The sequence below is a fragment of the Sturnus vulgaris genome, chromosome 19, assembly GCF_052056855.1.
Source record: "Sturnus vulgaris isolate bStuVul1 chromosome 19, bStuVul1.hap1, whole genome shotgun sequence".
In the NCBI taxonomy this organism is placed as follows: domain Eukaryota; kingdom Metazoa; phylum Chordata; class Aves; order Passeriformes; family Sturnidae; genus Sturnus; species Sturnus vulgaris.
In genome coordinates, this window is record NC_142261.1 from 415,626 (window position 1) to 433,400 (window position 17,775).

Sequence of the window (17,775 nt, forward strand, 5' to 3'; positions counted from 1 at the left end):
TGAAATAATGGCCTTGTCACCGTGCATTTCCACTGCAGGGCTCCCCAGCTTTGCAGCAGTCACATTTTGGAAAATTTGGGCCATTTTGGAAGTGCAGTGGCTGTTCAATAACCTGGGAACCTCCTCTTAGTCCACACTGGCACCGTTGTGTTCACCCGTGGGAGCTCTGCTGGCTGACCCCATGGGAGAACCTGAACTAAAGCCTGAGCCCATTTCTATTCTGATGTTTTCTCTCCAGTTTGAGCAAGAACAAACAAAAGCATCTGACTAGAAAATAGATCTCGTCAATACAAAGAGTTTCATGTATCAAAATCAATGGAAATCAGGACTTCAACACTGAATAAATCTAGGGGAAAGCTTTTGTATGAATCACAGAACAACCATTACATAGAAGGTGAAACTGAGAAATCAGAGGTTAGAAGAAAAATTCAATACTGTCCTAGCCTTTTAATTAGTCAGAGTGCAAATTAATAGCATTACATTGCAAAGCTGACTTTCTTGACAGGGAAAAATCAATTCAGTTCTGAGGCCTTTAAGTAGTGCTCCTAAAAAAGTTACCATTTGTCTGCCAAATGCAAAAATCAAGAAAACTTATTTTTAGGTTGAGGTGAAAAAAACCCACAAAGAAACAAACAAAAAAAGCTTTCTCTCAAATCTGCAATTCCAAAACTTTTTGAGGGTAGAATTGTCATCCCTAATAACAAATGGGAATCAGCAAATTTCATCAGTGTAGCTGAATAATTACAAAATCACTCAGGAAAATTAAATTCCCTGGTGTGTCTGGTGCCTTCTCCAAACTTATTCTTCTGCTGGCTGTTCAAGCTGTATTTGATGTCAATTATCATAGCAGACAGAAACAAGGAATGAAGAATACAGACAGTGCTGGATCCTGGAGTTCTTGCTATTGAAATTATTTAAAACATCCTCAGGCAAATAACAAGTCTCCTGTAAAAAATGCTGACAAAGAGCAGCATAACTCACACACAGTTTAGTGTGAACCAATCTAAAGTGCCACAGGACAGTTTTTCCTTGCAGATTTTTAAATTAGAATTCTCCTGGAGCAGTCAGTTCATGCATTCCCTACCTGACAGCCACACTGGGAAAGAAAAGGGAAAAGGGAAAAGGGAAAGGGAAAAGGGAAAAGGGAAGTGAAAGGCGAAAGGGGAAATGGGAAAGGGGAAAGGGGAAGGGAAATGAAAGGGGAAAAGGGAAATGGGAAAGGGGAAAGGGGAAGGGAAATGGGAAAGGGGAAATGGAAAAGGGAAAAGGGCTGCAGGGTGAGGATGGGAGAGCTTGGAGCTGTTTGTGCCAGCCCTGGCTCCATCACAGCCCCCTCCCAGTGCCCTGCACAGCCTCCCCCTCCCTCCTGTCACTGAGGGAGGCTCCTGAGGAGCTCCCAGCAACCCCCAAACTCCTGCTGGCATCACCAGTTTGAGCAGAGCTGGAGCCTCACTGCCCAGGGTTCATTCATTTCACAGCTCTTGGCTCAGCATGAGCACAAAATCCTGGAGCTCAGGGATTCCGGGGGTCTGCAAGCTCCTGACTGAATGTCCTTCAGCAGCACCAGGCACCGATTCCAGCCTAAACCCTTCCCAGAGCTGTCCCAGCACACCCCTGCACCCTAACCCTGCTGTCCTGGGGTCACAGCCCCGAGCAATGCCTGCAGCAGCTGGGGCTCCATCCCAGGGAACGGCAGATTAAACCTGCGAGGAGATCTTCAAATGAAACCTGGGAGATCTGACAGATTAAACCTGTGAGATCTGCCCGATTAAACCTGTAAAATCTGTCAGACCAGACCTGTGGGAGCTGGGCTGTGCTGCCCAGAGCCCCCCGAGCACAGAGCAGGGCTTTCTGCCCGGGGTCCCTGTGAGGCTCTGCAGGGCAGCGATGGGAGCTGGCTCAGCTCTCTGGCCAGCTCTGCTCTGGGAAAGAAGGGACAATCCCTCCCCACCCTGCACATTCCTGCTGGAACAAGCCCAGCTCTGCTCCTGCTGCTCATGGTTTCCACCAGGAGAGGAGTTCAGGGGCCCGGAGGAACAAAACCCCAAATCCACGTCTCGTCCTCTTTGCTGCCTGCTCTAAAGCAGCGCTCCCAAAGGCGGGTGCCACGAGCAAATCAGTTCTGGGCTGGTTTTGTTAACAGCACTGACAATAGAAAACCCCCGCTGTATTGTTAAAGGTGCTGTGTTTCATCATCGTGACCGCTGGGGTTTTAAAGGCGCCCAGAAGCAAGAAAAGCCTCTGCAGTTACATTCATTTCTCATGTGAGCTCCATGGAGTTCCTGCATTCCTTACAGCGAGGATTGAACTCGTGTAACAAATTGCCAAACTTTGCATTGATTTTAAAATCATGACCCGTATTATTATTTTTTCTTTTTGCTTATTTGTGCTACATTCTGCAAGAGTCACAGTTTTAATTGTATTTTAGTCAAGTTCTCTCTGTCAAAGTCCATCCAGTGAAAAATTATACCTTTGTTCCCTAGATGTGGGCAAGATTCATTGTTTTTCCTCAATCAATATATAAATTAGCCAACACTTAACTTGCCATAAAAATTAATTGGCTCCACATCGATTTGTCTCTCCCATGGTAGCACTAATATTTGTGTACGTTCTTCCCTTATTTTATTTTCTTATCAGTAATGATGTTAAACAAACCTCGGGGTGTTGCATGCCCAGGGAAAAGGGAGAGAGAAGGATGAGGTTTGGGTGAGTTTTAAAGGCAAAAGTCCCATTAAAAGTCTCATTAAAAGTGAGGAAAAGAGCAAGAGACAAACGAGGAACACTTTGCTGTGAACGAACGAGGCAGAGTTCATGGGGAAGGTTTGTGTGTGCCTGCCCGGCAGCACCTCAGGGAATAAATAAATAAATGAATAAATGTCCTGGTGCTGTGCTGCTCCACAGCTCCTGACTCAGCAGGCTCGGGAGAGGCAGGAACAGAACAGGAGAGCAGGAACTGGCAAAGGAAGGAGCTGCAAATCAGAGCAGAAGCTGATAATCGAGAACAGAAATTGGTAATCAGAGCAGAAATTGATAATCAGAACAGAAGCTGATAATTGAACAGAAGCTGATGATCAGACAGAAGCTGACAATCAGAATCTGATAATCAGGAGCTGACAATCAGAATCTGATAATCAGGAGCTGGCAGAGCCCAGGAGGAAGGGAAGGTCACAGCAGGCTCTGATGGGGAGGTGACACCGGGCTCTGATGGGGAGCCCTCTCTGCACACAGTGCAGGAGCAGAGGCAGCCCCTCGAGAACCAGGAGAGGAGCAGCTGTTAAATGACTGAGAGCAAGAATTTGGAAGGAAAGATGAACAGCTGAGGGTCAGGCAGATCCCCAAGCACCGTGTTTGTAAAAATGGACCAGGCTGAGCAAAGGACCGAGATGGAGCAAGGCTGCATTGGTCCTGACTCGCGGTATCTGAGTTAAAAATGCCTTTTCCCCAAACCCAAACAGCTCCTTGAAGTGGCACTGCCCCGAACTACACCTGAGGGAAAAGCAGCTGCGTTAAGAATTCCCAATTTGCATCTCATCTTCGTGTGAGGACTCTCAGAGAAAGTGCAACAGCCAGGAGCTCACGGCTCTCCAAAACTGCAGCTGCACATGTTCCCCTTCTGCAAAGAGAAAACTGCGAGCGGCTGAGAGCACAAGGGGTTCTGTTCCAGGTGTGAGGCCGTGTTCTCTCTGCTGCCCTGCTGTCCCCTCTGTCCCCTCTGTCCCCTCCCGCAGTTCTGTGCCCTCCCTGTCCCAGACACGCCTGCATTTACTCCCTGCTCCGAAACACAAGAATTCACAGCTACTTTGTCCCCAAGAGTGTCAAAATGTAACTTCAGCATGGGCAAAAATCCAGGTTGGTGCTCCACAGTCAGTGCTGTGTGTCCATATGGGTTATACAAAATATCGCTGCTTTGGACACAATTTCCTGCTCTGCTGCCCCTTCGGGCTTTTTCCAGAGCACATCGTGCTGCATTTCAGCCTTGACACTCATCTCTTCTAAATTTCTGCCCTGTGCTGTAATTTCTTGGATCTCAGAAGTGAAATGTTTTAGTTCTTCTCTACTTGCTCCTGCTATGAAAAACATCTTGCTGGAAGCAGAACTTTTTTCAGATAATCACTTTACAAAATGTTCTGTTGCCTCACTACAGAACATCTGGACAGGTCCAGACTGGGTGGTCTCCAGCCTCCAACCATCATCATCCTCACATCCCCCCCACGCCCTGGAGGTGTGAGTGGATTTCTGTTATTTTCTGAGTGGATTTCCGTTAATTTCTGAGTGGTTTTCGGTTAATTTCTGAGTGGATTTCTGTTAATTTCTGAGTGGATTTCTGTTAATTTCTGAGTGGATTTCCATTAATTTCTGAGTGGATTTCCGTTAATTTCTGGGATCTCTTTTGCTGGACACAGTACTTCATCTGGATTGGTGAAGAGCAGAGCATCACCACTTTTTAAATCTCCATTTACATTACAAAAAAACTTTACATTTACATTTTAAAAAATGTCCATCTGTCCCTGAAGTGCTGCCGAGTAACAACTGACTATTGCAATCTAGGGTATTAAATTTTGTCTCTTAGGGGACTTAATTCAGGCAAAATGTTGCTGATGAAAAAGAGAAGTGAAATCTGTTCCCTGTAGACAGAGACTGTGCAGTGACTGCAGCCAACACCACCCAGCAGGGCCCAGCCTGCTCCCCTGGTCCCTGAATTAAAATTAGGATTTCATTCATTCCGAGGTGATTTCTCAGCTGCACAGCCCCAGGCTGGGCACAGCCTCTGCCCACGGGGGTCACTGCAAAGGCAGCACTGACACACCATGGACAGATATTCCCTCATGGATTGACACACCATGGACAGATATTCCATCACTGATTGATACACCATGGACAGATATTCCATCATTGATTGACACACCATGGACAGATATTCCTGTGTCCATCCCTCATTGATTGATACATCATTTACAGATATTTGTGTGTCCATCCTTCATTGATTGACACACCATGGACAGATATTCCATCACTGATTGACACACCATGGACAGATATTCCCTCATGGATTGACACACCATGGACAGATATTCCTGTGTCCTTCCCTAATAGAGTGACACATCAGTTCTGGATATTCCTGTACCATTCCCTCATTGATTGACACATCATGTACAGATATTCCCTAATTGATTGATAAACCATTTACAGATATTCCTGTGTCCCTCCTTCATTGATTGACACATCACACACAGATATTCCTGTATCCCTCCTTCATCCATTGACACATCATACACAGATATTCTTGTATCCCTCCTTCATTGATTGACACATCACACACAGATATTCCATCACTGATTGACACATCACACACAGATATTCCATCACTGATGATTGACACATCACACACAGATATTCCCCGTGTCTTTCCCTCATTGTTTAGGCATTAGTCCCAGTTTGGAATAACTTGTGCTTCAAAACGAGAGAGAAATGTACTCAGTTTGTCAGAGCAGTGTGAGCAATGCACAGAGCTTGAGGAAGCCCGGCCTAAGGGGAGGTTTCAGTGCTGTGGGATGATAAATGCTCTGTGAAGTTTTGTTTCAAGAGGTGATATTCAGTTCACAGGCGTTCTCTTTGTAACTATTTCCTAAAATAGACTTGGTTTATTCCAGCTTTACTCAGTGATTGGCGTTTTCCCTACACACATTAGAAGGAGAGGAGTTAAGAAGTCAGACTCTAATAAAGAAAAACTATTTGTTTGGACTTGGTATTTTTTACTTTTCCTTATTACGCTTTCCTCTGTTAAACTGAGAAGATTATGTGGAACAAACAAGCAGCTGTAAGAATGAAATGGTATCCACTTCAAATGTTTCTGCCATTACTGCAGTATTTTAATGAATAAAACAGGTTTCCAAGCCAGCTTTTAAACATATTATTCAATCACAAACTCGGATAAATAACTTGACTGCTACTCTTTAAAGCACCTACTTTAACACAGTGATCTGGCAGCCAGAACTCCTTTTACATGCTAAATTCTACTTTTATTCCATGAGGAGCCCTACTCAAGCAAAGGAAACCTCTTCAGAGTGAGGTAATATCAGCCAGGATCTGTGCTGCTGTCAGCTGAAACCTTCCAGGGACACGCAGCCATTTCCCAACCTGCTGAAGTAAATTCACTTGAATTTACTTCTGTAAACTTGCTTAAGTCATCTCCTTAAGTAAATTTACAGTTGTCTAAATTTATATTGTTCAAAATTATTCCACAGGATTCATGGGAGGCAAGGCAGTGTACAGGAGAACAGATCTGGGCCAGAGTGGCCACACTCAAATCATCTATTCATCCACTCCTTAATGGTAAACTGAACCATTAATTAAAAGCCAAATGAGCAATTACATTCTGAAAGCTGGAGATGTCAGAGGCAAGCAGCCTCCCTGTCAAATTCAAAGTACATTGTGATTGCATTGCTAATGAGCCAGAGGAGCTCTGAGAGAGAAGGCAGAGAAAACAGAAATCAGATCTAACAGCAGAGAAAACAGAAATCAGATCTAACAGCAGAGAAAACAGAAATCAGATCTAACAACAGACTAAAGCCCAGGCTGGCCTCGGTGGGCTCTGAGCCTCCCAAGCCCCGAACCTGCTGCAGGGAACGATCCCCTGTGCCCAGCCCTCATTTCAGGGATTCTGCTGCCTGGGACACAGGGAGATAAATGCAACATTCCTGTCTGTGCCCCAGCAAAGGAGAGAGAGCAAAGGTTTGTCCGAGAGCCTCCTAGGAAATCATCAAAACTACAGCTGGTAGTGTTTACTGCTGGGTGAACAAAGCAAAGTGCATTTTGTAAACGATCGACACAAAATTCACTCTTCACAAGTGCCCACACCTAAGAGGCCCCTGGGGACATCCAGGAGGGCTCAGTTTGAAAACTCAGCCAAGCCACACACTTCACTCCTGGCTCCCAGGCATTCCTCCTGTGGCTTGCTGCAGCTTTATCAAAAACCCCACAGAAAGAAGATAAACTGGCTTGGGAACAGCTTTTAAAGCAAAATATGATAAAATATTCAGAAGAACATCTAAGAGATGTATTCTAGGAAATACTGAAGCATTTCAGTCTTTCCTTGCCACTCCCACTCGAGGCTGTAAGTGGGTCAGAGATGCTGCAGTGCCTCCTCTCAGAGCTCAGACTCAGCTCTCCTCCATCCCACTGGCATCAAACCACCAAAGCCCCTCAGTTATCTCAGTGTGGACTGAGATCAAAAAGCAAAACCCACAAGTGAATTCTTGCTGTGGAACACTGCAGTGAGGAAGCAGCATTTCATCCCAGGCTGCACAAACACTCCCAGAGCACAGGGAAGCAAAGGACTCAAACTGCATCAGTCACTTCACCTCCTGCTCCAGCAGGAGCACCCTGCAGCCTCTTGGGGGAAAAAGGAGCCACAACGGTGGGAAAAAACATAAAGCTGCAGCCACAAATGGCAACTGAATTACTACTAAAAATGGCCACAAAAAAATCACGAGAGAAATACAAATAAATCATCCCAGCCCCCAGAGCATTGCACAGCCCAAAGCAGCAATTCCCAATTCTCTTACCAGCCTGTGGCTGAGCTGGATGCTGAGCAGAGGAGACCCTGACAGGTTGCAGGACAGCTGGGGCAGAGGTTCCACCTTGATCGAGATGAGGTAACTGCTGGCTGAGATCATGTAACCCTTGTAGGCAGCAGCTTCAGCAATCCTTGGAAAGAAATAAACACATTGAGGAAGAAGAATTAACAACTGGCTTTTTAATTTATCCAGAACAACAAAGGAACACAGCACCTCCTTTTCCCATTCCTCCAGGGCAGCAAGGTCTGGCCCCAAAGGATCCTACAGGACTGGAAGCCATGGCTACAAATTATAGAGAGCAGCTCTGGATAAAGGCTCCCCTTCACTCTGCTCCTCTTTGCAAAGGTTTACAAAGCTTGCTGAAAGTGTCTGAGGGAATCAGAGAGAACCCTGTGAAGGGATCTAAACGATGCCTGAGCAGGGTGAGGAGGAAACTCACAGGGGTTTCAGGCTGGCTGATCCAGCAGGTGAATCAGTGGGAGACACACAGACAAAATGCACATAAACATGGGAATGTATTTAGAAGTGGTTTACAGCTTGAGCCTGAAAAAGAGATGATGTCCAGTTAGATTTGTCAGAAAAGTCACAATACAAACGTGACTAAATCGTGATTAGTCCTGGAAATGCATTAGTTCTAGTGGGAAATAATTTTGGAGTACATAAGGACCCTTATTTGAAAGTAAAACTTATGAGTTTGGCATTTTCACACATTCAGGGGTAACTGAGGTGCGTTTGGTTTCAGGGTAGAATTTTTTACACTCCCAGTAACAAACTGTGCAGGATCGAGTGGCTGCTGTCATCTGGCCCTGCAGGTGGATGAATGGGTTTTACCACCAGAAATTGGAGCCCTGGTGAATAAACCAGCCTGGGTTTCCAAACATAGCCCAGCACTGGAAAGGACCAGTTTGAAAGCAAATGAAAAACCACCTTGTTTACACCCAGCACCTGCCTGCAGGGGCTTCTTATTTTATTTTTTAAAAAAAAGGACCAAAAAACTCATGTCAGACATTCAAATACCTCCACTCAGCTCCTTGGCAGGGTCACAGAACAGAATTCCTTTAGCACAACCCCTGAGTTCTGACCTGGAAAAACTTTTCCCTCAGAATCAGAGATCACTTCTGCTCCCAGTAACCAGCACGGGAATGGAACTGGTTCATCTGGAGGCAGAATTTGCTACCCTGATATGGCAAATTTAAGTTTGGACAAGGACCCATGAGCCAACATTTTGAGGTTTCTCCCACACAGATTCAGAGCATGGGTGCTTTCTCCACGCCCTTTATCTGCTTGTTTTAAATTTCAATTTAATGTGGTGGATCTGAAGTGTGCCAGATCTCCAGGAATTGATGTTTCTGTGCCTGCACAAACCTCTCTTCACCTCGGCCCGGGGTGTCAGGTCCAATCTACACAAACAGCTGTGAGCAGGAGCACAATGGGCTCAGAACATTGCTGTGTTTCATTTTCCTTGGGGAAAGAATCAAAAGTTGCTCCCCTTAGAAACTGCTGTTTATGTAGTCTGAAAATAGAAATCATCTGTCTGTACAGCACAAAAGCTCCAAGAGTTTTGGTTTTGGTTTTCCCACCACAAAAAAAAAAAAAAAAAAAAAAAAGGTCAAGTTTCAAATTACAGGTGTTTAAATAGCCCAGTGGTAGAAGGAACACAAAAGAAATCCTTTAAAACAAACTACTCTGAGAAAAATATTATTCTACTGAAAAGTAAGCAAAAAAGTTGTAATAGTAGGGCACAAAAAAGAAAAGCAAGCAGAAGAGAAGTGCACAGTTATTTTTAAAGCATCTTTGAGTACCTGGGGTTTGGTTCCACAGAGGAAAAATTGCAAAGGCAGCATTCCCTGAATTATTGCCTTTCTGGATGCTGGTTTGGGCAGACCTGCAGCTACACTTTTATGGAATCATCCTGTAGTGCATGACATACTCAACCATTACGAGCAATTTGAATTAATTCTAGAAATCCAGGAAACTTTTCTTCTCCCTTGTGTTTAAGATTGTGACAGGGCAGAACCCTCATTCTCCAAATGAGTGCTGAAAACAAACACAGCTCAGGGGAGCAGGGATGGATCTGCAGGCTGTGCTGCCCCACAGATTCCAGGGAATGCACTCAGACATTACATTTCTGTTCCATTTGCTGTAGCAGGGTCTGTGGCAGTGCATTAGAACAGAGCTCTGATATGCAGCAGCTTTCATCTGGTTGTGTTTTCTAAACTCAGCCTAAGTCAGGATCATTTAAATTCTCTTTCTCCCTTTGAAAAATTGAGATTACATCCTATTACCTTAATAAATTGCATTGATCCTCCTCTTAGAAGAGCACAGGCTCTCATAAGTTACTGCCTCATTTTCTTCATGGAAGTACAAAATATTGCAGGGATGGCCAAGCTCCCTTGCAGGCACCTGCTGAGTCCTTTCCTTGGGAGAGCAGGGCAGACAAGAGCACGGCTTGTCTTGCTTTGGAAATGTCATTTAGGAATCACTGTGTGATTATCTCAGTGTGATCCATCTGCACTGAGATCCAATCTGGATCAGCCGAGCAAGGGAGGGGATTCTTCACCCCCAGGGTCACAAAGGAGAGCCCAGGAACTGGGGAAGGGAAAAAAATCCCTGGGGAGGGAAGGGAGAAAATCCCTGGGGAGGGAAGGGACAATCCTTGGGGAGGGAAGGGAGAAAATCCCTGGGGAGGGAAAGGACAATCCCTGGGGAGGGAAGGGACAATCCCTGGCAGGGAAGGGACAATCCCTGGCAGGGAAGGGACAATCCCTGGCAGGGAAGGGACAATCCCTGGCACCCACTGGGGCTGGGATGCTGCTCCTTTCCTGCTGGCAGGAAGAACCCAGCAGAACTCGGAGTGGGAAGGAGTGGCAGTGTAAACTGATCCACACAGCCCCAGCAAATGAGATGAAAACAGCCCCACATTTGCTTACAAGGGCTGTGTAATGTTGGCATCAATGGCCTTGCAGGAGTGCCCTGGAGCTGTGCTGCACGGGGTCATACAGATCTGCTTTTACTTTATCTTATCTGCTAATGATTTCACTGATGGAGGACATAAAGCAAAAGGTCTTTAAGGAATTGCCTGGTCTCCTGTTATAAAACCACCCTCATGGGTTTCCAGGGTTAGGATTCAGATTTTGTCTAAAGAGGAGTGTTATGTTTTCTTGTTTCATTTAAGTGCAAGCTTTATCTTCATCTGTGCTAGGAGAAAAAAAAATGCAATTTCCTTTTATGAGCCAGATTAAATTATGAAATTCTAGTAGCAGATCTGATGAATGGAAGGAGAAGACAAAGAAAGACAAACATGTCGCTATGGGAATCTATTTTATTATTGCAACCTAAAATAAAACACAATGTAAACTCCGAGCTGTCTCTGGTTAATGACTGCACTCAGGGCCAGGGTTATGGCTTGTCATTTGTTTACAGCTGATAAAGACATGACTGCTCCAAGGAGTGTCACCAGGTAATCAACAGCCTGTACCTGCTGAGGTACTCACCTGGTGTCCTCAGGGTTGATGTTATGGAAGAAATAATGCATGTTGTGGTAAAGGAGGCCCACGATGGTGATCCAGGCTGGGGAGAGGGAACAGGGGTCAGTCCTCAGAGCAGTCCTGAGCAGCAGAACTTCTGTCCTGGGGCTGGAACTGTGTTAATGGCCAGCCCTGACTTACACTGCCCTTCCCATCCCTGCAGCCCAGCTCCGATTGCTCTGGTGAGGGAGGAGTGTGAGCACACAGCACAGACACCCAAAGAAAACACAAGCACGTCTGTGCTGCACCTCCAGAGCCAGCAGCTGTCAATTATAACACAGAAAAGCCCAGCAGCAGAGAGGGGGGCAGGACAGACACAGCAGTGCCTGCCTGGGAGCCACCAGGGCCACCCCAGCCCTGCACTGGACCTGGAGCTCAGGGCAGGCAAGCAGCCCCAGTGGCTGTCTGCTGCCCACATTGCAGGAAATTCTGGGCTCTCCAGCATCTGAGTGAAGAGACAGATGAGGATCTTCTCACTGAGCCACACAGATGTCTTTTACCATCCCTTTTGTTGGGCTCCGAGTATTTATAGTGTCAGCTCTTCAAGGTGAAATAACAGATTTTTTTAGGTTAGCTCATCTGGACAGAGTAGAAGTAGAAATTGCTCAGAAGTGAGCTTTAGGTGGAAAAGAATAAAGCATTTACTGCCCTGGATCATTTCAGGATACAAAGCATGACAACGTTCTGGAAAATCAAAGAAAATCAAAGAAAATCAAAGAAAATCAAAGAAAATCAAAGAAAATCTGCGTGGTGAGGAAATGTATAAGTGGGAAGGGAAAAACCTCCTCTCGTGCTATTTTTGGCATCACCAGCTGGTTTGCAATTCCAGTTATTCTAACCTGGGAGGATTTGCAGTCTGCAGCCAGAGCCTGCCAGTGCAGGGAAACAAAGCTGTCACCAGCAATCAGGGAGGCAGATCAGTAATTACCAGAGAATTTCTCACTGCAGGGCATTTCCAGCCAACTCGGCACTTTGGGAGGGAGGGAGGGCCCATCCCTCTCCTGCACAGGTCAGGAAATTCGGGGGGCTGGGATTTAGGGCAGGAAAGTCAGATTTCCAAAGATTTGAGGATGGAGGTGAATGTTTTTGTAAATGGGTTCCTTCAATCTCTGCGTGAAGCACAGATAATTAACTTCAGAAGTTACTTTGGCCTCGATGAAAGGTGCAGATTTTACCCATGTTTCTTTTAGAAATGTTTAAAATTTTAGCGTAGGTATGGATTTCTGAGTTCTGCCTTCTTGCCATCAGTTTAGTTTTTATCTTCATCCTGTTGCTGTGGCTGCTGCTGCTTAAACCTGTCATTTTATAGTTTAATTTTATACAAAAGGACAATTTTGCATGAAGGGATTGTTAATACCTGATCTGACATCCTGGAATTCCTTAGGAATAGTCAGTTCAGATAATTAAAGAAAATAATTATGAAATTATGGCTTCTCTGATGTAAAAATGTGTCAGAATTAAATGAGTCTCTGTTGCTCAGCTCTATTATTCAACATTAATTCAACTGCTATGAAAACTCCACCACATTAATTGCTCATTAGTATGACAGGACCACTGCTGCTTCCTCTGACCCAGTGCAATCCACAGGGATCAAACCAATTACTTGCAAAAATAAAGTGAACCAAAACCTGCTCTAAAGCCAAATCATTTTCAGATACCTTGTGCACATTTCTCCCTTTAATCTTTTCCTTACCTTTTCCATGGAAAGCCTCACTGGGAATGGAAATATAACTCTGCCCTCGAGATGGGAATCGATAGTGGGACACGTTCAGGGTCTGGGGGTTCATCCTGACCACGGTGTAATCTGTGTGAGAGCCCAAAAACCACATCAGCACATCAGCAACCCCTGCAGCTCCCTGCCTGCTTACCCTGACCTCCCTCAGAGCTATTGCACCCCTGCCCCTCCAACCCAGACTGCAGAAAATGGGAAAAACCCCCGAGCCCAGCAGTGCCTTTTGGACCTGGGTGTTTTATGGCAGAGCTCTGGGTGCTGCTGTTGTGGCAGGCTCAGCTGAGCCAGGCTCAGAGCTCCCAGGGCAGAGCACAACTCCTGCACTGCCACTGCCACTGCAGCTCCATTTCAGTGCTGGGAGCCCAGGTGAGCAGGGAGACAGGTATGGATGGGCTGGGAATGCTCATTCACCCCTCAGAGGGGTCTCCACAAGGCAAAGCAGCAGCCAGAACACACAAATAAAACACCTCGGGCACCTGTAGCATCCAAAGATGCAGAGGAAATGCTGAGATGCCAACCTGCAGTAAAATAAAATTCTCCAGAAAGGTCACAACTATTTATATCATTTTCAGTCTCTTGGAAAACCCTTCACAGATTAAGATTTTCCAGCACCCAAACCTCCCCACGGGCTGCATTTGAGCTCTAGACCCTTTAACTCCATTAGCACAGCACTACCCAGACCCTCACACATTATTTATTCTGAATTCCTCCCCAAATAACCTCAGGGAAGCTCAGGCACAGCCAGAGCCCGTCAGCCCCAGCCTGACTGCACAGACATCTCCCTACAAATAAAACAAATAAAGAGGGAAATGATGGGGTTTGCTTTCCTCCTGCAGAGGGGAAGCCCAGGAGGGGTTGGGGACACCGAGAGCAGAGGAAGGGACAAGCACAAAAAGGTTTGGGACACAGAGAGCACAGGAAGGGACAGCCCAGGAGGGTTGGGGACACACTGACACAGAAGGGACAGCCCAGGAGGGTTGGGGACACACTGACACAGAAGGGACAGCACAGGAAGGTTGGGGACACACTGACACAGAAGGGACAGCCCAGGAGGGTTGGGGACACACTGACACAGGAAAGGACAAGCACAGGAGGGTTGGGGACACACTGACACAGGAAAGGACAAGCACAGGAGGGTTGGGGACACACTGACACAGGAAAGGACAAGCACAGGAGGGTTGGGGACACACTGACACAGGAAAGGACAAGCACAGGAGGGTTGGGGACACAGAGATCAGAGCTCCCAGCCCTGCCCAGCCCCACCTGCCACAGCCGAGGAGCCCTCGAGGGTCAGGGAGTTCCCGTGCAGGTGTTGGGACAGGTGAGCCATCACCGTGTCGATGGTGTGGATCAGGCTGCTGAACACCTGGGGGGTCTGGGGAGGGAGACAGGGCTGTGAGTGCCACAGCTGGGCACAGCTGGAGCGCCCCTGGGCACGGGGGGGTCACACGGATTGATGCCACACTCCCCAAATTGCTCTTTTATAGAGCAGCTCCAAGGACTGCTCCCCCAGCCCCTGACAGCCCCTGACAGCCAGGTGTGCTCGGGATTCAGCAGCTGGGCAGAATTGTTCTGACAACATATAAAGATTGGTGGCACGAGCTGAGACACGACAGCTTGGCCTTTCTTTCATCTTTATTTAAATGCTCCTCCGTGTAAAAGCTACTTAAACCCTCCAGGCTGAAAGTGGATTCATAAAATCTCAGAGTTAATGCAAGTTTCAGTAAAAAGGAAATCTATTTTATCTGAAATCCATTTAGACCAGAGATGATCAAGGATTTGATGCTAAGAACTGAAATCAATTAGACATCCTTTTGTCTTAAAAGCATTTTAGGCTCCAATGAGACCTCCCTGTGCTTTAGCTTCTCCTTGTCTCAGTTTGAAAGCTCTCTCTCTGAAATCTGTGCTTTCTTAAGATTCAAGCAAAAAACTCAGGAAACTTCTGGATTCACCCTGCAGGTATTTCCTCAGTGACAGATGATAAAATAATTCATAGTGCTAAAACAGCAAACACAATAATCGTGATAACCAGCTCTGTTCCCATCCCTGTGGGTTTATGCAGCTGAAGGAAATCCCATTTAAGGCCACTGCCTCACCTCTGCTCCATCAATCCAGTCAGACAGCAACATAAAGTCTTCAACAGCTTTTAAAAATGCCTAAAAGACAAATAAAACTCGATTATTTATTTTATTAATCAGCTACATCCCCTGGCAAGGATCCAGGGCAGATCCCTGCTGGGATTTTCCTCCAGGTTTGTGTGAAGATGACAAAGCTACAGATCCACCCCCACCTGCAGCATCCTCACCGTGTTCTGGGGGGTGACTGCTCCAAGTGACAATTATTTCATTGGCAGCCCCGGCCCTGAGTACCTGCCCAGGTGCAGTTAACCCTGGCACTGAGCTCACTCTCCGGTTTTATCTGAACTCTTATCATCACAGAGGGCTTTGGGTTGGAAGGGACCTGAAAAATCTCCTCGTGGGCAGGGACACTGCAGTGCTGCTCATCCTGGCCTGGACCCTGCCAGGGCTGAGCCTAAACCAGCCCTGGGGCACACACACAAGGGGAAAAGGCAGCACAGAAAACTACACTGGAAAATAAAAGAAAAAAAAAGGAAAAAAAAAAAAGAAAAAAAAAGTTTCCAGCTTAAATTTATGTATTAAAAAGCCTTCAGAGAATGAGTCTAGTAAAGCTGCACTGTGAGATGTGGGTGACACCACGTAACAAAACCCAAGTCAGATTTGTCAAAAGCAATTCATTAAAAACGTGTGTCAGTAATCAGGAAGTTTATTGCACATCACTTAAATCAGATTTCCCTGCGCTGTGAGGCGTGGGACAATCAGAGATAACTGCACAGAAAATCACAGCAGCTCAGCACAGAATTAGCTGCAGACAATGCAGAGCCTCTCCATCCATCAGGAAATGACAGGCTCGTGTGGAAAGTCAGGACTCGCTTGTATTCACTCCCAGAATAGCTCTGCTAAAGATAATCGTGTCCCACGTCTGTCTGCAAATCACTGTCAGGGCACACAAAGAGCAGGAACAGCACCCGAACAGCGCTGCCACGATGTGGGAGCCGGCTCTGCTGGCTGGGCTCCACTGCCAATGCACAGCTCACACAAATTTATCGGGAAAACAAAGGAAACAACCCATTAAAGCTTTTCAGAAAGGCTTTTGCTGCACGTTAAACTGTGATCCGTGAAATCCAAGCTTTAGAGTTTGCAAATGCGAAGCTTTTAACAGAGTCTCTCGATTGCCGTCCCTGTCGTTTTCAGAAGGTTTATTTGTATTTTTGGTGAGTTAAACGGCCCTGTCAGTCTGGAATTGCTCCGGGGAAGGCTGAGCAGAGCTGATCGCTGCAGCTCAGGCTTCTCCTGCTGCTCACAGCGGGGGCTCGGTGCCCATCCCTTCCCACAGCCCCCGGGCTCAGCTCACACTGAGCCCTGCTCGCTTCTCCCCTCTGTGCATTAACCTGGATGAAATCGATTCCTCTCATCCATCTCGGGGGGGACAGCGACTCCAGCGCTCCCCTGGGAGGCTGCTCCAGCCCTTTCAGGGAAGAATTTTCCAAGACCCAATTTAAGCCTCTCCTGGCACCACTTGAGGCTGTTCCTTCTCGTCATTGCTATTTGGGAGAGGAGATCCAGCCCCTCAATTCCTCCTCCATCGGTACCGATGGGTCCAAAGACATAAAGTGACATTTTCAGGGACTATAGTGAGACATTTCACCTCTTTCCTCTGATTGCTGCTCAACTCCTGCTGCCCCCTAAAGCAGCCCCTGTTTTCCCGTGTGTGCAATGAGCACAAGCTTTGTTCTCCAGCTGCCCTGGAGATCCCAGGCTCTGAGAAGGGCCAGGGTGTCCCTGGGAGCCGCACTCACCTCGGCCAGGCTCTGGGCAGTGTGCTCGGACAGGGACTCCCCGGGCAGCCTGAGGGACACGTTCTGCAGGTGCCCCAGCAGGGACCTGGGGCTCGGGGAGCTCCTCCAGTCCTGGCTCAGGGCGCTGATGATGGGCTGGTAGGCGTTGGTGGAGAGCTGCAGCAGAGACAGGACCAGCAAAAACATCCCAGATTATCCCCATGGACACCGGGAGAGACAGGACCAGCAAAAATATCCCAGATTATCCCCATGGACACCGGGAGAGACAGGAGCCAGCACAGAATATCCCAAATTATCCCTATGGACACCAGCAGAGATAGGAGCCAGCAAAAATATCCCAGATTATCCCTATGGCCACCGGGAGAGACAGGACCAGCAAAAACATCCCAGATTATCCCTATGGACACCGGGAGAGACAGGACCAGCAAAAACATCCCAAATTATCCCTATTGACACCAGCAGAGACAGGAGCCAGCACAGAATATCCCAAATATCCCCTATGGATACCAGCACCTGGAAAAAAGGGAAAAGGAAAAAAGGGAAAAGGAAAAAAGGGAAAAGGAAAAAAGGGAAAAGGAAAAAAGGGAAAAGGAAAAAAGGGAAAAGGAAAAAAGGGAAAAGGAAAAAAGGGAAAAGGAAAAAAGGGAAAAGGAAAAGAAAAGGTTTCTGTGAACAAGATCTGATAGAAGACAGAAAAGCAATAGAACTTTGGCACTGCAGAGAGCAAGAACGTGAGAACACAGCACAACAGGTAATTGCTGCATTCTCCATATGAAAAATCAGTTTTCATTATTTCATTATACTTCTACTAAACAGAAGGAAGCCAATTTTCTTATTGTGGTGGGATTTTTTTTTCCTAATTTTAAAGGAAACAAAAGGAAAAATTATCAAAGTGGTTTTTAGCCTCCTATATTCTCAAAGTTAATAGCAATATTTCAGAAGCTGCTACTTCTTTTTCCTTTTAAACGTAGTAAATATTTTATTTTACAATTAATTTCCTTTGTGTTCCCATCTTCCCACAGTAGCTGGAACTTGTGCCTATGCATATCCAAAAGCATTTCT

General features: G+C 46.4%; 1 protein-coding gene across 1 annotated transcript in view; it reads right to left on the reverse strand.

Annotated features, from left to right (window-relative positions):
• Positions 1–17,775, reverse strand: part of ADGRD1 (adhesion G protein-coupled receptor D1) — a 113,064-nt gene that overhangs the window by 81,033 nt on the left and 14,256 nt on the right. The window contains exons 8-13 of the mRNA XM_088175854.1: positions 16,714–16,869; positions 14,933–14,992; positions 14,100–14,211; positions 12,798–12,908; positions 11,072–11,147; positions 7,566–7,707 (exon numbers count right to left, since the gene is read on the reverse strand). Of these exons, the coding sequence (XP_088031980.1) occupies positions 7,566–7,707; positions 11,072–11,147; positions 12,798–12,908; positions 14,100–14,211; positions 14,933–14,992; positions 16,714–16,869 (657 nt within the window). The remainder of the gene's footprint in view (positions 1–7,565; positions 7,708–11,071; positions 11,148–12,797; positions 12,909–14,099; positions 14,212–14,932; positions 14,993–16,713; positions 16,870–17,775) is intronic.